The sequence below is a fragment of the Pogona vitticeps genome, chromosome 4 (assembly GCF_051106095.1).
Source record: "Pogona vitticeps strain Pit_001003342236 chromosome 4, PviZW2.1, whole genome shotgun sequence".
In the NCBI taxonomy this organism is placed as follows: Eukaryota; Metazoa; Chordata; class Lepidosauria; order Squamata; family Agamidae; genus Pogona; species Pogona vitticeps.
The window spans coordinates 80,752,465-80,778,544 of record NC_135786.1 but is presented as its reverse complement, the minus strand read 5'-3'; the positions used below and the strand labels follow the sequence as shown (position 1 = coordinate 80,778,544).

The window sequence follows — 26,080 nt, the reverse complement described above, 5'->3', positions numbered from 1 at the left end:
GGCTAAATAAAGTTTGTGTGCGAATATAATTTCATTGTTATTGCCCATTTAAACTCTGGTTAGTATTTAGGTTTTCTGTAGTAGACACTCACCTCTTTATGTTCTTCTGTTCCATACAGGGAATTGTGTCAAATAACTCAAGTCTAAGTTTCTTCAAACTCTTCTCCTTTAACCTACAGGGCACTCATTCCATATCAACTCATTTGCCACAGAATCATTGCACAAGGCAGCAAATCCAAAGCCATGTTTTAGTATACTTGCCCATTTTACCCAGAGTTGGCCAGTTGTTTCCCTTTTGATGCTGGTGGGCTGCAGTTCCCATCAGCTCTAGCCAGCACAGCCAATGGTGAGGTATGCTAAGTTGCACTTCAACAACATCTGGAAGGCACACATTTTCCATCCTTAGATCAGATGCTTTCTCCACCTCACACAATGCTATACAAATTTTACAGTTTCGGTAAGCAATTTTGCTACAAGGCTAATGGTATTCTTAAAAAATGCTGTTTTCCTTTTCTCTTGTTTTTCTGGTTGAACTATAGCCACTTTCTTGAACTCTGCCTCTCTTCTACCATGCAGTTTCTTTTTTATTCCAAGATTTGTCTGGTTTGACTGCATGGCTCCTTTAACATCACACATAAAGGCTTAGATTAATATTGCCAGCACTTCTGCTCTACTATTTTTGCTGCAGAGGTTTTGCTCCATTTTTCTGAAGATTATTTAGATCATACAAGTCTGACAAACGCCTTCTTATAGATCCTAATATAATCCTATTTATAGGTTTCCCCCCATCCCCAGAACATAGCTTATTAAATTTAATTATGGGCTTCATACTCTAAGGGCAGCTAGGGTATCTCAAACTAAAGGGAAAATAATATGAAAATGTTATGCTGGAGTTCTCTACAACATTTTGAACCCAGTGACATTTACTCTGGAGTGCATATGGATAGGACTGCACTGCAAATTATCCTTAATTCTCATTGAAATCAATTGGGAAAGTTAATTCCAACTAATTATCATTTTGGATAAATCTAGTACTACTACGTATTTCCTCTGGATCAGGATCAAATAATCATTTGATAGAAACACAACTTAGTGCTAAATTCAGTATTAGTCCTGCTTAGAGAAGACCCACTGATATCAATGGGACTTGTGAGTTGTAACTAACAAGTCTCATTCCTTTTCAGGCAGTCTTCAAGGAGACTGATGTGGTATTTAGCCAATAGGAAAGAGCCTATGATTGAAAACTAGTTATCCCCTTTTCCTAAGAATTTGTTAGAAATGAAGGCATCAGTCTCAGTATAATTATGGTAGATGTCTTGTAATGGCCTCCCATATTTGGACCTAGAACAACATCCCCCTTTCTTTCGATACACGGGTACCATTTGTTTTGGTGATAAACTGCACATGAGGTCACATTAATCTCATCCTATTTAATTCAACATACAGTTCATACATTCTGTAACCTCTTCATTTGCAGGAACCCCTTGCTTATGAGGAACTTGCTGCCTGTTTATACATATCAATATTACAGCACCAATGATACTGCTAACTTATTTCACTGTCTTGTCATGGACAGTGTTATTATGTTTATTTTTATATGGAAATTATGCTTCCAAAAATATAAAGCTATTGGCATAGGGACATCCTCAATAAATCATCCTCTGAAAAGTTTATCCCATAGAGTCCAGGCCACTGGTTATCACCAATTGAGCTCAAAATTGCTTCTATAGGAGAGGATGAAGAATAAACACCTTTCATAACAAGGTATTTTAAAACAGTCGCTTATGCAATTATCACAGTTATAACTCATGCTGTGTTTATTTTAATAGTGACAGATGGAGCTTCTTTGGCAAAAAAATCAAGAGGGCCCAAATCACAGACGGTCGTAGAGCAAGTGGAACAAGAGAGACAGATGGTGGGCAAAGAAAGAACACTTGAGGAAGTGGAGATTTTAGAGCAGGGAGGCCCCAAAGATACAGCACTGGAAGATGAATCCCTAGACAAAAATGTGGTAGCTCTTGCTGCCCAAAATGCTGGAAAAGATCAGCTTGTGAGAGAAGAGACTGACCTGGAGAAAGAAGCAGAAGTAGAATCGGATGAGGACTATGTAGAAGAAGAAGAAATGCATGAGAAGTTGAAGTCTTCTGAAGGGGAGTTAAAAGCAGAGGGAAAAGTGAAAGAGCCAAAAGAAATGTTATCAGAACATGAAATTTCTGAAGGAGAGGAACTATCAGGGGGATATCTGTTAGAAGAGGAGGAAGTAGAGGACCAGAGTGTCAGTGGAGATCTAATAGCTGTTGAGGAAGCCTCTGACAGTCAAGAAGGTGGACAAGAGGTACCTGAAGCATCTGAAATGTTGGGGACTGTGGAATCAGTGGGAAAGAAAGGTATAGAAAATGAAGTACAGGAGACAAAGGAGACTATACAAGAGGCATTTCAGGGAGATGAGGCTTTGGAGACAGCGTCTGTGGAGGACAAAGAGAAAAATATGGAAGAAACTAAGCCTGAAAGAAATGGAACTTGGCCAGACCACAAGCCTGGCACAGAGGGTGTAGTAAAAGAGGAGCTCACAGACAGTGAAGGTGTGAGTGCCACCTTTTTGAAAGAAGAGGAACACATGAAGGAAAGGGAAGATACAGAAATCAATCTGGGGGAAGCCTCCACCATTGAAGCAGAGTTGATAGAACCAGACACAAAGGTGAAAGAGAGAATCCCCATAGATGAAAAGGATGTGGCTTTAGAAAAATTAGTAGATGAAGATGATTTTATACGAGAAGCTCCTTTTGATCTGGAGGCAAGTATCCAGGAAGATTCATGCATGTTGGAGGGATATTCAGAAAAAATAACTCCAAAAATGAGTAAGATGGAAACTACATCTACAGAAGATGTTTCAGCAGTGGAAGCTGTGGAAGAGGAAACAAAACAGGAAGGGAGAGTAGAGATGTTGATGTCTGGAATGACAGCTCCTAAAAGGAAGCAGAGTATTGAGAAAGAATACTTTGCTGATGTTGTCCCAGAGGCTCTACCATTTGCAACTGAGGAATCCATAAGGCAGGCAGAGGAAAAAAGAAAGGAGATGGTTAAAGGGGAGGCAGATGCTGAAGAGGCAGAAAGAAAGGTGATGGTTAAAGACAAGGTTAAAGCTGAAGAGACCAAAAGAAAATTGGCAATTGAAGGGGATGAGGAAGATGAAGAGACACAAAGATTACTAACAGTTAAATGGAAAATGAAAGATGAAGATTCAGAATCTGAGGGAGAAATTTTGTCTCTGGGCACAGAATCTGAGGGAGAACCAACTTCTGAGATGACCATCATGAGATGGCAAAATATAGTCAATTTGGAAGAAGACACTGTAGCAGAGGCAAAAGATGTACCTGAATCATCAGCACAGAAAGTAAGATTAGTAGGAGGATTGAACAAAGAGAGTGGAATGGAGAATGAACCAGATGTCCAAGATAAACCGGGAGAAACATCTGAAGGGACAGGGCAAACATCAGTTTACATGAAAGTTCAGGATGAAGAGGTGACTGAAGATGAGGGATCAGACACAGAAGAACAGATAACAGGTGAAGGAATAACCCTGGCAGATGTAGAGGAAGCTTTGTTAATAGGAATACAGCAGTTCATAACAGAAGTATCACGGCTGAATGAAGAAGTGGAAGATAAGGAAGAAGACTCTCCAGTGGAAGATTTAGCGGAAGAGGAAATCTCAAATCAGAAGGATCTTGACAGGCAAGATTTCTTTTCAGCAGGAATGGCAGAAGAAAGATGGCAAGCTGAGAGCAAAAAAGTTGACGAAAGAGGAATAGGGGAACCTGTGGATAGAAACTCTTTGGAGGGAAACGACGGAAGTGGAAAGAAAAAGACACGACAGGAGGAATCACCAGAAGAAAATCGGGCAGTGACAGAAGTCAATCAGTGGAGCACTGATCAGTCTGAAGGAGGGCAGCCCTGAGAGCTGATTGACTGAGAAGACAGAGACTTGAGGGGAAGGTGAGCATGTTTCTCTATATGACAAATAAGCTGCTCTCTTGTCTAAAGGCTTTTGCTAGGCAAGTGGCATGTATGAATTGGTGTATGTATGTGTTAAGGGAAGAGGAAGAAATGTTTCCCTTTTAAATGGCAGGACATATTTTCATAGTATGCGACAAATTGCATCTTAAACTCACCAGGCAATTTTCACATTTGTATGTATAGATTTGGAATGCAGGATATGTTCTGGTTAAAGTTAAGTGACACAAATCTTAATCAGAAGAGGTAAGCCATGGACTTAATCTTTTAAGAAAAAAATCATACATATTTAAAGATGGTTTACCAGGCTGGATCATGGCATTGTCTATATACTATTTTTCTATGAAGCATTCAGAGCAGCTTATATATGGTTCCCAGAAGTAGCCTCTTATCAGGTTAACTTTTGGGGTCAGAGCCATTTAGGTTCTGCGGTAGAACTGCCCTGTGATCCTTCAGATCTTTCTCTGCACAGGTATCTAAAGTATTGAGTCCAGCTTTTTATACTGGCAAAATTTTCCATGCTTGATTCAATAAACACTTCTGTGTGTTCACCATTTCCGAAAGAGGTGAGAACATTCTATGGGCAGGGTATTTATCCAGATTTAGCTTCCTTTAGTAAAGGAGGTCCAGAGACTTATGGCATTTCTGAGACTATTAAGGTTGATATAAGCCTCTTGAGAACATTCCCTCTGCTTGACGCACAAAGTTCATATAACAAAAAGGGAGATAACAATGCCAGTGGGTAGCATGGGTAGCATCGTAGTTGAGATATCTGTATGTCACATAAAATTTCCTTGTACTGAGTCAGTCCACTGGTTCGTCTGGCTGAGTATGGTCTACTCTTTTAATGGATCTAATGAAGATACCTAGCATGTCTTCTGGTGAACATGCAAAATGGTGTTGGTGTTGGTTGTGGAGATGCAAAAAAGCCTCCAACCTTCTACATGCAAAGTGCAATCATTGGCAACAATACCACTCACACCCATTTCACCCCCCACACCACTGATACTCTGTGAACAGCAACCAGAGAGAAATCCTATTCACCTTCTCCCCCTTCTGGATTTTCCCTTTGAAAAACAAAGTAAGCAAGTGATCTACATATCAAATATCTGAATGTTATCATAGTTTCTGCACAATAAACCGCCATTTACATTGCTGTATTTAATGTACATCTGCAGCATCAGAATTCAAATGATTCTTCCTCGTATGACCTGTCAAGAACAAATATTTTGCTGCCAAAAATTATTCAAATGCTGCACCAAGAAAATTCTAATTTGGCGTCACAAATGATATGAACAAGAAGTACAAATGAGATTGTTTTAATTGTTTGTACTTTTTAACAGGCCTTACATTAAAAAAAAAATGATAATCACCACTGGCAACCACCTGGCATATATCCTTGGATTTGTATTCCTGTACTGAGCAGGGGGTTGGACTTGATGGCCTTATGAGCCTCTTCCAACTTCATGATTCTATGATTCTATGAAAACAATATCCAGATCATTGGTGGGCTCACTTTAAAGTAAATAATTGATTTTGTAACTTTAAGGAACTACTGCAAGAAAAATAGTTTGTAGATTTTCTATTATTTCCTATTATTTCACTATGTGAAGTCATCAGAATTGTCTGTCTCAAGAGTTATGATTTATACACTGTACTGCTAACTTTCTTCTTGTTTTGTTTCCCCAGAATGGTCTGGGGTTGGATATTCCTATTATGTCATCATGGCAGTCCCAAGACATGGCGGAGAAAAAGATACACTCGAGCATCTTCTTCCGTTCTTTCAGTGCTAGCAGTTTCTCATTTCTATTACTATTATGATGATGATTATTTAGTAACTTTAAAAAAAAATCAGTTAAGATTGGTGCCAGCTGGAGTATCTACCCACTCCTTTCTTTGCCTTCTTGACTGGTATGAACATCTGGCACTTTGCACCAGAACAGCTTCAGACAAGTGAAATAAGCCTATCTAACCCATTTCAGAAATAGCACTCCTTTATAATTATGAAAATAATAATCATGAGGCCTTTCCAACAGCTGCCACATATTTCTTTTAAAAACCAGAGAATTATTGTGTTAGTGGAACTTTCCCAGATTCAACCAGTAAACTGCGGTGACAGCGAGAGCCATATGAAGACTTTATGTAGAATTAAAAAAACACCTGTAAACAGATACGAGAACTGTATACATTGTGATTGTATCCATCTTTTCTTGCTCTGCCTTCTGTGTTTCTTTCTTTACAGAAAAAAAGATAGGCAATTAAGGCAATTATATGCATTCATACACATGTGTTCCAAGGGAAGTATTTTGTGTTCTGACTGGGATGCTTAGGAGATAACTGTCAATGTTAGTTATATAATGGTTAATTCTGTGCTCATAGAGTTCACAACTTACCGTGTTCAAAGGTTGATCATAACTCAACAAGGAGTTAGATCAACTCCAAAGATTATGTAGTATTTGTTGTTGTTGCTGCTGTTCTGTGTGTGAGCTTTGCAGGGGCCAACCCATGCAGATCTTATGATATGATCCCATTGCCTTCTCTCGTGAGCTTTGGAGCCCTCTTCAAGGAACAAGGATAGTTGATTCCTATTTTAAGAGTGGCATTTTCTGTGGAATTTCTTGAAGCCAAGCCTTTGTCTCAGATAACCACAACTTCTCAGACCCGTTAGCAGTATTATTTCAGTAATAAGCTGGTGGGTTTCGGAGTGACTGCAACATAGATAAGGCACTCATCATGAGCCTTTTGTGTCTTGCACAAAAGTGGTTCACACACAGGTATGCCAAGAAGCAAGCTCAATGCGAAGACTGTCAAAATGAAATTCCTAAGTGAAGACTTCAGGGATTGAGGGCAACACATGACACCATAGTACAAAAACACTAACATCACTTTAAAAAAAAGATGGATAGTCCCTTTCCATGTATGCTGATATTGTAATTCCTTGGTAATTTCTCCATCAGCTATATGAGTTTGTTGTGCATCAGAGTGCCCATTTAGGATTTTAAATTTATCCTTCATAAAGATACTGCCATTTATCTGAGGAACTTGAGTGTTACTTGCTTGCTTTATGCTGTTTCGGATTTTCCTTTTGAGCATTATAGCAAATGCCTGAGAAGGTTAAGAGTTACCTTGAATGAGCAGGAGTTTCAGCAGCACCTCCAGTTGCAACTTTATTTCTTTGTGTGTGTTTGTGTGTGTGTATTTCCAGGCTTTCTTTCTCCCAATGAGGAGACCCAAGGTGGCTCACAACAATTGAAAAAGTTAGGTTAAAACCACAATAAATTACAAAGTTATAAAACAATTAAACATGTAATACTGATTACCTAAATATTTAGAGACTTTAAAACACCATTTAAAAAGCACTTACGCTCAGCATCTGAGAAGAGTCAACTCAGAAGGTGGTGCTGCGGGGGGGGGGACTCCCAATTGCCTGTGAAAAATGAGATTTCTGTTTTGTCCTCCCCCGTGCTATTTTACACATAAATGAAACCACTGGGAGAAGTTGTCTAGCATTTTGGAGTCCAATACCATTGCAGGCATATTTGACAGGAGCGTGAAAGAAGGCCTTCCCTGCTCCCATGTTGCGGAATGCTCTTTTTTGAGAAATTAATTTAGCCCCTTTTATCCTTTCAGCAACAGTTAAAACTCCTGCCTCTTTAGGCACGCTTTTAATAACTAAGATTGAATCTTCTCAAGAGTTGTCCAATACAGTGGGGTTAGCTTCTTCAATAATAAGCTTACTACTGCCTCCTTTATGCATGCTGCCATCCTGCCTTTTTGCAAGAAGGCATTTGCCACTCCTGTTATCCAGCCAGTCCCCCTCTGGCTGCTTATATAAGCCAGGAAGGGCAAGAATCCAGCATAGATGTTATAACTTTTTCTTCAAGGATCCTGTCCATATCCTCAACCTGTACTGATTGAAATACATCCCTCATCTCTGGACAAGAAGGGGACAAAGTTATATCCCCAAGACCTCCATCAACTGCAATATCCAAGTCAGAGCAGTTCCGAGTAACACTGTCTGCAACATGATGTGCAAATTCCCTTTGTATAGATCAAAGAATTTCAATGAGGCCATTTTCTCCTGTACCACCATGGCATGATGACAAGCTATAGTATACATGATAAATCTTTCTTGCGTCTACATCAATACCTAGTTGGAGTTCCACTTCTGTTTTGGATTCTCAAAAGCATTTTACAGTTCATGGGCCATCTACAAAAAGCATCTCAGAATGAATGGGTGCATCTGTGATGAATTCAGTATGACTAAAACAAGACTGCCAGACAACCTTTCTGCTAAGAGATTAAAACGCTGGCATCATCTCATATTTTTCCCTGCTCTGATATGAGTTGTGTACTGTACTTCTGCATGAAGGTAAGAAATTACAAGATATTGTCATTTTTAACCAAATAAAAATGGTTAACCCATCTGAAGCAAACATGCCTGCTCAATCTGCCTATGGCAGCTCCCCCCCCCCCCCAATTGAGCAGACATTGCTGAATGAAGATCACTGAGGTGGTGGGGAGCACAAAGGTCCTGAGATCGGGCATCCACACTTTCTGGAGGGTAGCCCTTTCATGAATAGATATCTGATGAGCTGGAAGAACTGAATATTCAGGATATTCTCATGTATGCAACACCTGTGTTCCATCAGTATGTGTGTCAGGAACATGTCTCCTAAGAGAAGCCATCCTACTAGCGAAAGAAGCCAAACTGTAGTTCCCAATGTCCACCACCTCTTCCCCTAGGCTGGGTCAGATCTGGAAAGTCCACGACTGGGCAACTATCAGCGAGCTTTTGTCCCTAGATTTCCAATTACTCACTTATTTAAGCTTAAAAACTCTTTAGTTTGAACCTTTCACACCAGCCTGACCAAGTAGGACACCCAAATAATAAAAAAAAGCAAACATAGCCCTTGTGACTAAGGCACTGCCTTTAGGCGCTCTCACCCTTGCCCCCAAGGATCACACTTGGGTAAAATTTAAAGTATTTATTTAAAAAGAATAAAAGGTTATAAAAGAAAAGAAATACAAAAAGGTACAAATTGTACTGGTTTAATGCCAAGCATCCAAGTATTAAAGTAAGCTCCCTTAAGACTTTGCCATAAAACAATAAAACACTCATAGTTTTACTACTTAATTTCTAGACTATTCTAAGTAACTATGACTAAGTCTTCAGTCAGTCAATGGCTGTAAACCTGTCATCCATCTTCCTTTCCTTCTCCAACTTACACTCTCACACGCACCTACACTTAGCCCCCCTTTTCAAAAGTTTCTTTTTCATGATGGTATCCAGTCAGTGTACAGTCCTTTGTCTGCAACTCCATGCCCAACATGTAACTTTCCACAGCTCGTCCTCTTGTTCCCAGGCTGGTATGTCATTAGCAAGGAATGTTATGGTTATCGGCCCTGAGATATGGCCTTGGCTCTTCTTCACAAGAGCAGTTAGATCTCTGAGACAAAACAACTGCAAGGCTTGGGAAACAAGCACTACAAAACCCATATCCTCACAATGCATACATGGCGGACAAAATCCTAAAGATGCAACAGCTTTGGAAGGCCCTCAGGGACCAACTGAAAGAAGCTGAAAGATCTAGACTGGGTTCATGGGCCTCCAATTAGCCACCCTTGATTTTTGTCTAGCTGCCAACTGCCTTTTATGTGCATCTGAAGTGTCTTGTGCAAATGTATGACACCTCTGTGAGTGAATAAACCAAGTTCTTGGCTTATTTATTTTCCTAAATTTTAAAAACGGCATATGTAATCAATCTTACGGGTTTTTTTAACAATTAGTAGTGGCACTGCTGGTAACTGGATGGACCACAAAACATCTCAGTGGTGTATTTTCTTTGATGTATAATTCAAAGAACCTTCTTTTCTGAGAGAGGAATGAGGCTAATTTGACCTCAGCAAACGCTATGTGGACTTTGTACCAATCTGGATTCTAGATTTTGGTGTTTTTTTTTCTTTTTTAAAAAATAACCTAATCCATTTGAATTAATAACTCAATGCTTTTGAAAAGCATGCTTTGCCCCAAAGGCCGGCTATTTCTTCTATAGAGACCAATTAACTGAGGCAGTCTTTCCTTCTAATAGCCAATTATATTAATTATCAGTAAAACAACGTGTTTGCTTTGCTTGAATCCAACAAGTTGGCTTTGTCAAATGCTTTGCATTTCAAACTACTAAAAGTCTGCAGCAGCAACGGGCCAGGAATCCACAAATGGAATTCAAATCCCATCTGAGCTCAGAAGGTCAGGTGCTGGCAACTGGACTGGGCAATTAAAACATTTCTTCCCCAGCTTGCTGCTGCTCTCGTTCTATTTCTAGTCCTCATTAATTTCTTACACTTGAATGGAGCCATTAATGGCAATGCCTTGGACATAGAGCTGGCACCTTTTACTGGCAGGGCTCTGCCTTCACCAGCTGCAAAGTAGGAGAAATGGTTCCACTGTATCATCTGATGCCATAAAAAAAAAACAGCCTTTGCATTCTCTCTCCTTTCCATGCAACCCTTAAAGGCACAGAAGTTCTTCTGGAAACACACACACACTCTTCCTCTGTCCCCTTTCCTCAGCTGAAAGTGAAAATGTCACCCAAAATACACTGAAACTCCTGAGAACTTTGGATGTGTCCACACTGGCATAATGGATCAATGATAGTGTGGTTTGAGTGGGGTGGAGGAAGTCCACATCTGCATATGTTTCTACTTAGAACTATCTATCCTTCCCCTTTAAGAGTTGTTGTGCCCCTTTCTGCATTCATGCATTCTTTTTGGCACAATTCAGCTTCGTTAAGCCTGCATGGACAGATACCTTTCACCAAAATGGCTCTGTGGGCAGCATTAACTGTGGTGGCTACCATGTGATATGTATTAGGTGGCATTGAAAGGGAGGGTGAAGAAGGCCCCCTCCTCTATTCTTGTCTCTTTTAAAAAATATTTCCCTAACAGTGAAATTCTGGTACCATGCTGATATATTACCATTTTGATATGCCAATTATTTTAGCATCATCAACAATGAAGGGAAGTCACCACTGCTCCCTGAATGTCTCCTGAGAGAAAAGGCATGGAAGAGAGAGAGAAAGCTATGTTGACTCCCTGGGTTTTCAATGAAGCACAGCCTCAGCAGAGCCCTGGCTGAGAAGAAAGGGAGGCAGGGAAAGGGGGATAATCTCTCTTCCATCTCCCCAACCTTCACCTCCGTATATTCCCTTCATGCTGCAGCTATCCCAGTGTGCTGTTGCTACTGCCTCCTTACTCTCAAGTAAACCTTGCTACATGAGTACCTGTAGTATGGGAGGAAAGGAACCGGAGCACAATCTCCAATGTGGAGAAAAGGATTGCTCAGGTGGGAATTAAAACTGATCACACTTAAAAACCTTTTAAGCATGGACCAGACTGCACCAAATTTCCCTGTCTCAACAGACTCATATTCTTACACATACCAGTTTAGCAGCTAGGAACTGTTAAGTCTTCCATCAGCCCTCCTGCTCCTATCTGCGCCTTTCATGTTGATAGCTGAAGATTTTTTTTTATTTTCATACATATATCATTTTGTGATGTTCTGTATGTTTAAGAAGGGCACAACAAGCCAAAATGGGGGAGGAATCGATTCTCCCTGTGCTGAGCTAAATAATGTGGCTCACTAAGTCTATTGAATGTTTACTCTTCACACACATCCTCTAATGAAGAAGAAGAAAAACATTTTCTTGGGGAATATGTAGGCTAGGAGAGATACACGTGATGGGAAAAGGAGAGGTATCTTCTCTGTAAACAAAGAGAGGAAGGATGGAGAAAGCCCAGCTGTGAGTTTTTTTGGGGAGAGGGAGAGAAAAGATTGCCCCCATTTTTCTACCTGTAGCTGCGAACTGGACCACCTAACACAAAACCTGAAGACACCATGGGGACCTCTGGATATGCTTGGATGGCAACTCCCATCAGCCTTAGCCAGCAGTGAAGGATGATGGAAATCACAACACAGAAATATTTAGAGGATAGCAACTTACCCACTTCTCATCTAAGCCAACAACCAAAACTTGCAATGGAGATGACTTATGGAGATGACTTTTATAACCCTACCTACTTCCACTGATAGTAGTCTCTTCTCTGTAATACTACAATGTCCCATATTTGCAAAAATGGTCAAATTTTGCAGCCAGTGTTTCCAAAGAGAGCCAAATTTGGGGTGGGGTGGGGTAGTGATTGGAGTAGGACACAACAGGTTCAGGTCTTTCCTGATCTGTGAAAATTCAGTGGCTGGCTTAGGGCCTTTTAGTGTCTGCCAACATGACCTCCCTCACAGGGTTGTAAGATAATGGAGCACGGCCACATATCTCACCCTGAGGTCACTAGAGAAAAGTGAGGATATACATGCTACAAATAAATAAAGTGGCAGTCATTGTGTTGCATTATTTTATAATTACAAATGCAATAATACACATAAAAGGCCTCTGTCTACTCATAACTGTTCATTCCTTCCCTTCATTTTTTTTTACTGAACATAATATGTCTCAAAGACATGTGGAAAACCAGCCTTGTCTGTTCCAGTGAACCCTCCCTCCCTCCCTCTCTCTCTCTTTTTGCTGTGAAATGGAAGATCAGCTTTCTCACCAATTCTCCAGAGAATTACCATCGCCCTCACCCACTGCTCCATTTTCCACTGATGTGTCATCTTGGCATCTCAGGTGTTTCTTTCCCAACTCCTAGCTGTCAAGGGAAACCTCAGCATGTATTCCCTCCACTCTGCAAAAGCAGAATTTGCTCATTACTGTGAAAAGAAAAGATCAAAGTTCACATTAAGCTTTCTGCATCACACCCGAGCGGGCTGTGTCTTAATTGTGCCTCTTGTGCTCAGTGGTGCTCAGCCAGGCAAAAAGGAGCCTATCGCAAGCAAGCATGATGGGGGGAGAAGAAAACTTTTAAGGTATTAGTTAATGTTAAAAAGAGATTCCACCACCTGAATAACTCACCCACCCCTGTTGAGTTATTTTAACAGGGTGGCTTTTATAATTGAAAAACAGATGGGCAGTGAACAAGGCTGAACACTTTCTGTAGCAGAAAATGGACACACAGATATATAGCTGGCATGAGAATGAAGAGGCAGAAAAGCTCACTTGCTTAACTTCTGTAATTCAGAAGAAAATATGAAGACCAAACTACTGAATATCTTGACAGACCTAATTCCAGAGACCAGTCTTGTCCCAAGAAGATGTAAGGGCCAAATCACATGTTACAGCGAATAATTATTTCCACCTTTTACATTGTCTCCCCACTGGGCTTCCAAATCTCTCAGACGAATGTTCACGAGATGTTGGGCATGGAATTAAACCCATGCTGTCTTGCAGCAAACCGACCAATTGCAAATTAATAGAAAATTAATGTTCCAAATGTGGCCTGAAATAAGTGCAAAGGAGGAAAACAAACAGACCGGCATTTCCTCTGAAGGATGCACAGCTTCTACGCACAGAATTAGTGTCTTGTTTGGTGAGTTAGAAGAATAACATACGTCGCACAGGCGTCTCTCCCTCCTATGATTATGGGTTCTGTTTTTCCTGCATCACCAACTTTTGTTTTGCGGTTCTGCTGTGAAAGTATCTTACCAGTTTGCCTAATTCATTTTAAAGTTTGACAACTTTAAAAAGAATCAGCTCAGCTCGTTTTCTTAATAAGAATTTCAAATGCCCATATTTCTCCAGTCTTTTTGACATCACGTCTTGACACCTGAAAGTGTAAGTAGTGTTACTTAGCTTAATCTTTTGTGGACTTCACTCTACTTGATTAGATTCACCTGATGCCTTGGATGAACTGGCCTGCAGTCCATGAAAATTTATATAAACTAAAACTCATTAAGATGCCCCACAAGACTCTTTGTTGGTTTTGGTTCTCTTAGGTGATGTATATCAGTGGTCCCCAACCTTTTTGGGACTGCAGACTGGCTGAGCCTATGAGGAAGGCGGCGCACCCCCCCCCACGCTTGCGCGGGTGTGCATAGGCTCTTGGGCGCATGCACACAGAGGTGGGGGAGCGCTCACGCCAGCGCTGGCACATGTGCATGCATGCACAAAGCAGCTATGGGGAGGGGAGTGTGTGCGGGGGGGGGGGGAGAAGATCTGTCTCTGCGGCCCAGTCTGTCTCAGGCCACAGACTGGGGGTTGACAACCTCTGATGTATATGACAAGGTACTTTTGCCTTTAGCACTTTTTCTCCCCAGGATTCCTTATCAGCAGACCTAGCAACCCTCCAGGGCATAATCACATTCTTTCGCTGTGCATGCCACTTGTATACAGTGGGGTCTTGACTTGAGAACTTAATCCGTATTGGAAGGCGGTTCTCAAGTCAAAAAGTCTGTAGGTCAAGTCTCCATTGACATACAGTGCATTGAAAACCGATTAATCCCGTAACAGGCCGTTTTTGTTCCATTTTTGTTTTTTTCTCTGTAAGTCAATTCTCAGGCTGCAAGTCAAACCTAAATTTTGCAGCCAGAGAAGTCTGTAACTCAAAAAGTCTGTAAGTCAAGCCGTCTGTAAGTCAAGGGTCCACTATACTGTGCATAATGTGTCTTCTGGAACACCACAAGTGGCGGGGGGGGGAACGTCTCTTAAAAACTTCTCGTATTGCATTTGCATCACAAGGGCACTAGGTGACACTGTGGAGCAGTATTTGTGTGAGAGGGAGAGTTGTGAGGGTTGAAGCACTGCAAGGATCTATACTGGAGACAGCTGTCTCCTATTGTGAGCGTGGACATTCGAAGCAAAAGCTTTGGTATCTGAAACATGAGTTACAGAACTGCATTCTCCTATGGAATTTTGTTGGTGACTATGAACTGTATCTGATAAAGATTTTTTTTTAAAAAATTGTCCATTCCTTTTGTTTCCTTAAATCAGGGCTTCCTGTTGGTATGGCTGCTCCTCTACCCCTTTTTGTGAGTTTTAACCCTAAGTATGACCAATGTGGTGTCATCTGCCTTCTTTCTTGGCTTCTCTTAAGTTGGTCCTCCTCAACCTGGCATCCACAACATGTTTTGTTTGTGTATTATTTTTGTTTTGTGTCTTTCCTCCACAGAGTTCAAGGCTACCCCCCCCCCCCCGGTCACTGCACAACAGACTGAGAGGTTACTCAGTCAGACTCAGTGTGGCTAGCCAGAGATGTGTGTGCGTGGCTAAGTGAGGATTCGAATTCAGGTCACCTCAGTTACAGTGCAGCACTATAACCACTACAGAACACTATCTTTCTATGTAATATACAGTACCTATTTGGCCAGTCAGCATGACTGATGGTCAAGAACAGTGGGAGCTGGAATCCAAAAACACCCAAAGGGGGCAGGAGGTTGGTGCCCCTCCCCCCACTACACACAGGAACACAGAGAAAGTCTGCCCCTATCTAATGTGGGCCCAGAGAAGGGCTTGTGTTTTGCTGTTGTCATTCCCACCTGTTCTCTTCTGGCCATGCAGGCAGGCCATGAGTAGTTAGAGAAGCTCCTGTTCTTTACAGGGGTTTCTCTTAAGTCATCACATGAGATGGATGATGGGAATTGTGTTTCCCCATTCCTTCCTTATGGGGTGTGTGGGTTTGTGTTCACAGCCATTCTGAGAAGCCAGGCGGCAGTTTGAGCTTGCAAAGGGTGGGTGCAGCCTCTCCAGTCGTTTGGCACAAGCTATGAATCTGGCACAGTTGCTGGAAGACGGGGCTCTGCTTTCTGGTGGACCTCTAGGCATGACAAAAAGAACAGGCTGTTATACCATTTCACCACCCAGAACATCCCAGCCTCATCTCATTTTGTGCTGAGACAGGAGATTTCTAGAGCATACCAGCATCTCCAGAAGAACTAGGAAAAAGTCCTACATGAAGCCAGTGTTGACAACACTGGACTAGTTGGACTAGGAATCCAAAATGTGACTATACAACGAGAGAAATGTGCATTCGCTCACAGTGAAGTCACACCAGAGAATGTGAGTCTGGCCTGAGGCAAAGTGCTTGGTGTGTATGGATTCACCTCATCCCTCCTTTCTGGATTGGATCAAAGCAATTGTGTGCTTTGAACTGATGCAAATGGATTCAACTTTTTTAAAAAACAGAAGGGTCTCTAGTGAGGAAAAGCTGTGGATTGGGAATGAAGGACTGTGGGATGATTCACATTTCTTGTTGCACCATGTGTTCAGGGGCGGGGGGGATGAATTAGCCTGCACCAAACCCATAGCATTTCCTATACAGTATTTTTGTTTTTAATATGGTTGCTCCCTCAGTCTAAGGCAGATCTCTTTGCTCCTAGACTTCGTTCCAAAGGAAGACAGAATAGGTTTCTTCAAATAATAATTTTTAAAGGGGCCTTCCTTTGCTTCCCTTAAATAAACAGAGCAAGTTCATTTGTATTCCCCTCACCAGATTTTCCCTGCTCATGAAAGAGGTCTTCTCGCAGGAAAATTCAGTGTAATGCCAAAGAAAGGAACTGAAGGAAACTCACCAGTTCAACTACAGGCACTCCTCACAAAACAACGGAGTTCCATTCCTACAACTACTGTAGGTAGTTAAACAAAAATTAATATAAGACCCTGTTTTATTTTTCGGGGAAACATGGTAGGTATGATATATGGATCGCTGACGGCAGGGTTAGGATCAAAAATAAAGACCATATCTACATACGTTTCTACTTAGATCAAAAATCCTTCCCCTTTGACAGCTGTCATACACCTTTCTGGCCAAGTGGTAGGTGATGCATTCCTTTTGTCATGTTCAATGTTTAGCCTATTTAGTTTGAGGAAAGCAGTCTCCAGTAGTGCCAACTAGTCACTACCATCGTAGTTGCAGATTCCAAATGAGAAAAAAAATGGGGGAGGAATAAAAGAGGGGAAAGGAGAGGGGGGAAGGGAAAAAGGGAGAAAGGAGTAATGTTAAAAAAAAACCCACAATTCACTTCCCCTGACCCTCTGCATACGGTCAGGAGAAGTGCTTAATTGACAGCTGATTGGACTACAAGGGGTCATTGCTGTTTGGAGGGGAGGAGCATAACCTTTGACCTCAGCAGACCTTTGTAGCCTGATCCATCCCACACCCAAAACAGTTTTATCCCGCTTTCTCAACTGTGACCTGCCCCATGGAAGATTCATTAGCAGACTTCTTCCATCTCACTCCGGTCTGGCTATGATCTCGACCTACAAGATGAAAGAAGAGAGTCCTGAAGGAAGTGTTTCCTCATTTACCCACACTGTTGTGCTGAGGGGTGAAAAAATTCAAAAGGCAATTCAGGAAATGATGGGAAAAATGGCTGAACTAGGAACTAAACAGAATACCCACAGAAAAGATATGTCGGGCCTCTTGGCCTATTGGTAACAGAGCAGCCTTATAATGGAGTATATTCCCATATAATCTGAAGATGCTCGTAAGAAATCTGTATTGGACATTTTGGTGAACTTTATTTGGTGCTTCAAACCACATTAAGCAAGGAAGATATAGAGGGCACTGGATTATCTACAGAGCATGCTAGGGCTAGTGTTTAGGCCCCCACAGGATGTTACAGAGTCAGCCCAGCTGACAAAATAGATCCAGGGACATGTAGCTGAAAAAGTGGGAAAATGGGGAGTGATATATTTTCTTCATTCCATCTGGAGTGAGAATGAAAGGTCACATTGTGGGAACCCCTATGATTGAGATTCCTTGCAGAATAACAATGAACAATGACTTTTTCTCTCTTAAGCTGGCAGGAAAGCTCAATGAGTTAGATATCCAACAGCAGAGCCAGAGGTTTGGAGTTCAGTTTCCCCAAAACAGTCAGCCTGTGTGGCCTTGGGCTAACTGCACAGACCCAGGGCACCCCCAGAAGAAGGGAATGGTAGCTAGAAAACCCTGAAAAGGGTTGCTATCAGTCAGAATTGACTTGATGGTTCACAATTATTATAAATCTTCCCTCATGTTTAATGGAGGAAAAAAATAGTCCAAGAGACCCTAATTATCTTCACCACCAAGAATACAGCATATTTATTGCCAAGACAAACAACACAAGTGTAAACACTTTTATTGGCAACATTCACAAATTTGTTTAATTTGTTTTTCCCTCCTTGCTATCTTTAAATTATTTGTGTAAGAATTGGTTGTGTATTACTTTACAGTAGATGCAATAACTAATCATCGATACACGAGCCAATGGTGTATTTTTTAAAGGTGAATCATACAATAGCTTGGAGCTGCAGTGACGCAAAGAGAATTGTTGCTGTTAGTTCATGGAGAGACCATCTTCAGGTAGAATGTTGCTGCTGTCAGCCGCTGTCTTCAAAGCTGCCACTATTGCTGCAGGAATGAAACCGCATTGTACTCATGGGATCCGACACGTAACCTGTGGAAAGTGAAGAGAAGCTTAAAGGGGGAGGGGGATTGTCGGCTAGTCACAAATGCCATCCAACATCTTTCTCCTCTGCTCCTCTCCCATTGAGTCTCAACATTTAGAAAGATAATATGGATGTGTTTTCTATGTAAATATGTTGTAAGTAAATAAGCAATACATAGATTAGCTACCAAACAAATGTGTTTCAGGGAAATCTTTTCCTCCATCCAACATCCATGTTTAGGGTCCTCCACTGAAGGAAAAATGCAACAGATAAAATGTGAAATACAGGCATATGCCCATTCACCCTATTATCACAATAGCCTTTTAAACCAAGGATAGAAAACCTCAAACTAGGTATTTTAATGCAGTCACATTTCTATTTGCTTTTAAAACACACCTATTTTGACCTTGAATGGCAGATCCAACAGTCAACAATAAGCAGCCTGCCAGAAATAATTATGCCCTTAATCTTGGATAATTATCATGACAATAGCTGCTATTGGTAGCACTAGGTTGTCTATTAAGGACTGACATTATTTCTTTACCATAGGGGTCACTGGTGAAATGTGATTGCTACTATTATTATTCCTTTGCAATATTTGCTAGCTTAACCTAGACACTGAATACCCGAGTGTCAAGACAATAACATATACTGAAAGTACTAACAAAAGGCAAAACAAACACACACACACACACACACACACACACACACACACACAGAGAGAGAGAGAGAGAGAGAGAGAGAGAGAGAGAGAGAGAGAGAGAGAGACAAAAAACAAAACAAAAAACCTTAGGAGCAAAAACTGTACTTTCGAAGGTTGCAGAGGAAAATGAGATCCAAGTCTAAGATCATGACAGAATTTATAGGCCGTTATGTATTATAAGAAACATTCACACATGCCATGAAAACGTTGCAAGATTTACTGCTGGGACATGACAAAGGGCAGAGCCAGCCCTACTATTAGAGAGAGTGAGGAGGCTGATACAAGTAGCAGATTTTCCATTTTTTTTCCGAAGGACAGCCAATTGTTGGTTGATTTCTTTATTATTATTGTAAATTTATGGCTGGAGACAGAGAAAGGAGCTTGTCAGAATTTTCTATCTCATGTGCCAAAGGAACGTGTCTGGCTTTGAGTAAGATCCAGTTTGATTTAACTGGTGAAGGGTGCCATTTGGTTCTTTGTCTCAAGAAAAAACACGTCTTGGGCTGGCCCTGCCAAAGAGGCCCAAATAGCACATGCTAAATTAGGGGTTTCAAACATGCAGCCTGGGGGGCATTTGCAGCCTGCCGGGTGATAGTTTGTGGCTCCTGCCTTGCCTGCCCCCCTTGAAGTGCCCATGCGTCCTATGCTGTCAAGAGTCAAAGAAAGCCTCACCTCGCTCGCTGGCTGTCTCCCAAGACAGTGCCTCTCGCACCCTCCATCCGGAAATGCAGCCTGCCAGCCAGCCTGCCTGAGTGTGCCTTTTTTTGAGGGTGGCCCCTCAGAGGAAGGTTGCTGGACCTCCATGTATGTGTCTCTGTGTGTGCGTGCGCAGCTGTGGGGAGCCTGCTCCGTTCTGTTTAATTTCATGGGTACAAGTGGGGGCATTTCTCCTTTGGCAAGGCGATTCTGTGAGGCTTTTTTAAAAAAAATTATTTCATGCCTAGGCGGTCGCTGGTGCTCCCTTCCTTCTCCGTTTCTTCGTCCTGCTGCTGCTGGTGGTGTTGGTGAAGAAGGAGCTAGAGGGAGTTGTGGCTGGCGACGAGGGCTCTTGCACCCCTCCTCCTCCTCCTCGGAGCCCCAGCCAGGCTAAGGAAACACCTGGGCAGCTTCCTCAGGCTCTTGCTCTGCTTGGCGGAAAACCTGATGTGACCCAGCCTCTCCCAGACTCTGCCAATAACGGCCCCCAGCTAAATTGAGTTTGAGACCCCTCTGCTAAAGGAAATCCACCCTGTGATTATTTGCATACTATGCATGCACTCTACCACTGAGCTAGAGTTGTTCTACCATAAACTGAAAGGTACAACAAGCCCCCAGCCCCACAGGCAGTCCTGGTCTGGGGCTGGAGTACACCACCTCTAAGCAAGAAATACATATTCTCTTTAGTCTTGGTTATGTGTGAAGATGAATAGATAATACCATGTTAAACCAACCACACATGGCCATCTCTAAAACAAATCTGTAGCTAGCTTGATTCATGTCCATCACCTCAAACAGTTGTGAGAAATTTTGTTACTTTTTTGTTATGCTATCAGCATTCTTTCAAATGCACAGTGCATCTGGTATTAGAAAGTAACAACCTTTGGGACTTAACCCTTACATTGATGCCTCCCTGCCCTTACTTGTTTCTCCAAGTACTAAGTTCCAATGGGCATAATGTGGCTTGTTGCACCATTTTGATTTCCCTGCAGTTCTCATGAAGCTATGCCATTTTGTTGTGGGAGAACAAAATGACTGCAACAATCTGGCTGAAATCCTATTGCTTACTGCACTAAGTTGCGCCACTGAATCAGTGCTACTTAGGGAGGAACTGACTCACTAAATCCCCACTGATTCAATGAGCTACTGTACTCCAGTTATAACTTACTATGCTAAGTAGCAAGATTTCAGTCAATGTCCAAAGAAAGTCAAGAAAGAAAAGGCTGTTTCTAGGAAGCTGTCATTTAATAAGAAAGGGGAGAGGGGGGTGAGGCATGTGCTGCAGTTGACTATAAATTCCTTCATGAATCTTGGAGGAGAATGTAGAACAAGGCTTAGAGTAAACATTCAATCAATATGTGTAGTCATTGTTACCTCACAAATGTAATTCCATCATACATGCATTTGCAGATGCATTCATTGTACATTATAGATACTTATCCTTTAAAGTTTCTTCAGTGTCCAATGTAATACATGAAATGACTCTCAGATGGAGACGTGGAATCTTGACAATGCACATGGTAGATCTTAAGTGTGTGAGGTTTCTTCAGAGTCTTGGAATGCTTATTAAATCTCGTTTGCCTAATCAGTATCACAGCAATCACCAAATCTTATTAGTACCAAAGTTGTTGTTTTTCTCTTTACAGCATGCCTTCACTTCTCAATGCTGCTGTCATTCCAAAGAAAGCAGATTAGCTCGAGACTTTAATTAATCTTTATTAAATTTGGGAAATGACTTACCATTTCGGTCAATGGGTGGGTACTGAAAATTTCTCCTCATCTCTTCTAGAGAAAGGCCTTGAGAAGGGGGTTGCCCGGTGCTGCAAAAATAACATTGTATATAGTACTGTTTTATCAACTGAGTTTTTGCTCTCCAAAAAGCCATGTATCAAAAGAAACCATTTTTTTTCCAGCAGAAAACATGGACATTGGAAGAAATCAGGGATACACACAGAGAAACCATATCAGGCAAAAAACGAACGTTTTATATATAAGAATAAAGAAGACAGAAACATTGTGGCACATTAGCAGTTAGCCTTTGAGGTGCCACAATGTTTCTGTCTTCTTTATTTTTTTTTATTTTGCTTTTGCATGATATGCTTGCACAGACTAACTGGGGGTACTTATTCTAAAACTACAAACACTGAGAAACAGAACTTATTTTTGGATTAACTTCTTTTAATTTTGAGCTTTGCCCGACAAATTCTGGTAGTTCAATATAAGTAACAACCCTAAATGACAAAACCTGTCCTATAAATATTTGATATGTACCTCTTGTATCAGGTTCGTGCATGCTAATTTGTTTGTGAAAGAGAACATCGTCATTCTGCAGTGAATCCCAGTGTTGCTTACTAGAAATATTTTCCTTTATTGAAAAAGCTGACCACATAAAGACTCCCTTTGGCAGCTCTTCTAGGATGATGGGCAAAGAGATACTAAACACGCCTAGTGAATGGGAAAGACCCAACTCAAAGCACACATTTACAGCCAGAGGATTCCTAAAAATATGACTCTTCTATTTCATGGTAAGATATGCTGTCATTTGAAGCAGTTTTGTAGAAGAACTCTTTCAAGGAAATGTTGTAAAGTTGTGGCTGAAAGGACCAACTCAAGATTTATTTCCAGCAATGTGTCTTCCATGGTGATTTTGATCAGGGCAATTTCTAACTAATGGCAGGTAAGAATTCTGAATCTTGGTTTCATTGTGTCTCTAACCCACAATCTGTCACCTCACAGTGCGAACTGAAGTTTTGCTCTCAAATTTACAGGAATAGATACTTTCCTGTAAGCAAATTCCACTGAAACACATGAAATTTACTAAGACGTTAATATATCTGAGTAGCCTGAACAATTTTGCACGGCTTTTATTTTACCTTTTCATTTCTGCAGATTCAAGTATTACTCATTTAACCTTGTTATAATGTGTCTGCTTTTCTTAAATGATTTTATTGTACAAAAATAGTGATATTCTGCATTTAATAGCCAACCCTGTACAAGTTCCATCTGCTTGGAATAACATATTAGGTTGCTTTTATTATATTTTTAAATTTTCATCCATGTATTTATTTATCATTGAACAATATATTCATAACACATAAAGTGCTTTGCAATACTATGATTAAGAGAGAACTATACTAGTGTCGGTACTGAGAATTAAAGAATGGATTAATAACTACTTGCTGTCATGTACACACAGTATTACTTGGGCTCTGATCTCAAGTGCTACCGTGGATGAGTTCAGTGTGCTTTTAATAGTATTTCTTTCTTTTTGAACAGTAGACCTCAATAGATTTTAAAAAAAAATGACTTGACACACTGTATAGAAGACTGCTTTTCTGAGCAACATGTCCTAATTTTCCTCACAGCCTCATGGCTCAGTGGTTAAATTGCAGTATTACAATCAAAACTGATCATGGTCAGTGTTCAATCCCAGCAGATTCTGGCAGCCAGCTCAAGGTCCACCTAGCCTTCCATTATTCCGAGGTTGGTAAAATGAGTACATACTGTAGCTCATGGGGGGGGGGGAATGTGTATCCTACATAATTAAATTGTAAACCACTCAGAGAGTGCTGTAAGCACTATGGGGTGGTATATAAGCAACTCACACATTAAGCAGTATACACTTAGGCATAACTACTGTGTTTCCCCGAAAATAAGACAGGGTCTTATATCAATTTTTGCTCCAAAAACACAGTAGGGCTTATTTTCAGGGAATGTTTTGTTTTGTTTTTCATGTATATCAATCTACATTTATTCAAATGCAGTCATGCCATCTTCTTCTGGTTGCTACACAATGGTGGAGGGTGGGGTTTCACTTAACTGGGGCTTATTTTTGGGGTAGGGCTTATATTGCAAGCATCCTGAAAAATCATACTAGGGCTTATTTTCAGGTTAGGTCTTATTTTTGGGGAAACAGGGTAGTCAGACAGTGCTTTAGTTTCCACAGTCGTATCTGATATTATTATTAGTAGTATTTAAGTTGGATTCTGCTTTTTATACCTCTGATCTGCCCCCCTCCTCTGGGTAATGCTGCTTCTGGTTACCATTTTATTATATTTGTGGTGCATTTTTTCTTTTTGGTTTGCCACCATGGTATCTTAGGATACACAAAAAAACAGATTTGTAAATTCTGAGCAAAAAAAATCTCTTAACTAGCAAATTACATATGGCAACAAACATTGGAAAGGATGTTGTGAAAAAAGCAATTATTCTTCATGCCATGATTGTTCAGATCCGTAATTCTGTCTTTACTATCAGTTCCTTTTAAAAAATCCTAAAAACTGGTACCCACACAGCATGATATGACATAGAAGTGCTTAAATCCAACTGTAAGTCCCAGCTACAGCAGATCTACTGAATCACATTCAGAACGGAAAAGGAACTCTAAAGAAATACTGTTGATTCAGTCAGTCTACTCTAGTTGGGACTCCAATTGGATTTCAGTCAAGATGTTTCTCATCAGCGCAATGGACGTCCTGAACTTTCAGTCTGTCCTAGTAAAGAAATTCATATTGTTAGTGTTGCAGGATCTCCACCAAATTGCAATGGTTCATTCATTTATTTGCCTAATTCAATCTGTTCACTCATTTATGCAGTTTAGAGGAGGCACACTTTGTCTCTGTCAATAATCCTGTCCTATATTTCCCAAAATGAAAACAAATGGATAGTTGGGAAAGTATGCTATTGCTTAGGCAACAAAATCTAATGAGGGTCAAGGTCAAATGAAAAATTCACCATGAGTGCAGCATTAATAATGGTAAAAACAGTTGTCACACAAAATACATTGCCTTAGAAAATATTCTGTAAGTTCCAAGGTATGCTACTGTTGTGCAAAGGTATCCTTTAGCAACTCCATTTGATCTCCCAGCTCGGAATGCTTATTAACGAGGAAAATCCAAAATCTACTTTAGACTGAAAACTTTATTGAGAGCGCAGGTATATTGGGATCAGGTGATAGTATTCACACATGATGGGGCAGTAGAATAACATACCAACTCCTTTATCAATAGAAATGAAGCCTCTGTGCATTTTTCCTGACAGTTTTGAGTAACAGCTGGCTTTTACATTTTTAAAATGGAACCTCATACTCTTCTGCCTTTATTGCTGTCAGCAGTTCTATGGGTAGCTCAAGGTTTAACCTGGAAATTATTACAATGCATACTTTGACCTCACATGTACAGTATGTTTGCAGAAACCTCTGTCCACTTTCCATCTTAAGACTGATCATGCAGACACCACGACTTCAGTGCTGGAAATCTTCTCCATGGTCTTCCCCTGTCAGCTTATTTTTATTTTTATTTTTTGTAATGTCATCCCTGAAGAAGAGCTCAGGCAGTGTGAAAAGCTTGCACAACTTGGGATGATCTTCTGGTTTGCCTCCAAAAGGCATTAATGTGGATTTGAGAATATGATGATTGCTCATTGATTACATCATTGGTTACATTTATATCCTGCATTTCCTCCAATGAACCCATGGAACATCTCTCCTCCCCCATTTTATGCTCACAACAGCTCTGTGAGTTGGTCAGCATGTGAGAGAATGAGAGTGTCTCAGTGCATTTCATGGCTGAGTGGAAATTGGACCTCAACAGATGGGAAACTTTGACATCTGAGTGTTCAACCTGGAGGCAGGCGGTGCATCACGGCCTCTTCCAATTTGAAGAGATCCTTGTCCAGCAGGCCGAGGCAAAGAGGCAGTCCTGAAACCAGCAAAACCAGGGAGCTGGACAGGGGACAGATTGTATTTGTCTTCAGTGTGGAAGGGATTGTCACTCTCGAATTGGCCTCCTCAGCCACACTAGACACTGTTACAAGACCTCTATTTAGTGCATGTTACCATAGTCTCTTGAGACTGAAGGATGCCTACTAATTAATTAACACTGCTCTTGTAGGTCAGCATGCCTTCCTTTACTTTCTGTATGCTCAACAGGAAGATTTAAAAGGTTACTGGTTAAAATGTATGCCCTTGGCTACATCTATATTTTCCAGTTTCATCTATGATATCAGAACAAGCATATAGATGTTGTTACATTATGTGCTGTTAAGTCAGAAAAGACTTAAAGCAATCCTAATAGGGTTGTCAAAGTAAGTGAAATATTTTAAGGGTGGTTTCACCAGTTCCATGGCCCCTCTCCTGGTAATGGTCCATGGCCAACTAGGGATTTGAATCCAGGCCTCCTGAGTCCTAGCCCATCACTCTGTCCACTACACCACATGGGTATCAAGCAAAGATAGGCAGATGTTAAATAAAAACAAAACAAATTACTTCTGTTGTTTCATCCACCCTTAAATTGGTTATCTAAACTTATTTGGCATGTGTCCTGGATATGGCGGAGGGTCAACAAAATAAACTAGG

The 26,080-nt window shown here is 41.0% G+C and overlaps 2 protein-coding genes across 17 annotated transcripts in view; one reads left to right on the top strand and one right to left on the bottom strand.

Annotated features, from left to right (window-relative positions):
* ERICH3 (glutamate rich 3) overlaps positions 1–8,447 on the top strand; it is a 98,358-nt gene extending 89,911 nt beyond the window's left edge. For all 16 annotated transcript variants that reach the window (XM_078392989.1, XM_078392985.1, XM_078392987.1 and 13 more), the window contains 2 exons: positions 1,830–3,993; positions 5,701–8,447. In XM_078392989.1, the coding sequence (XP_078249115.1) occupies positions 1,830–3,955 (2,126 nt within the window). In that variant the 3' untranslated portion in view covers positions 3,956–3,993; positions 5,701–8,447. The remainder of the gene's footprint in view (positions 1–1,829; positions 3,994–5,700) is intronic.
* Positions 8,448–17,950: 9,503 nt separating this feature from the next.
* TNNI3K (TNNI3 interacting kinase) overlaps positions 17,951–26,080 on the bottom strand; it is a 224,219-nt gene continuing 216,089 nt past the window's right edge. The window contains exons 24-25 of the mRNA XM_020794679.3: positions 21,466–21,545; positions 17,951–18,334 (exon numbers count right to left, since the gene is read on the bottom strand). Coding sequence (XP_020650338.1) covers positions 18,258–18,334; positions 21,466–21,545 — 157 coding nt within the window. The 3' untranslated portion in view covers positions 17,951–18,257. The remainder of the gene's footprint in view (positions 18,335–21,465; positions 21,546–26,080) is intronic.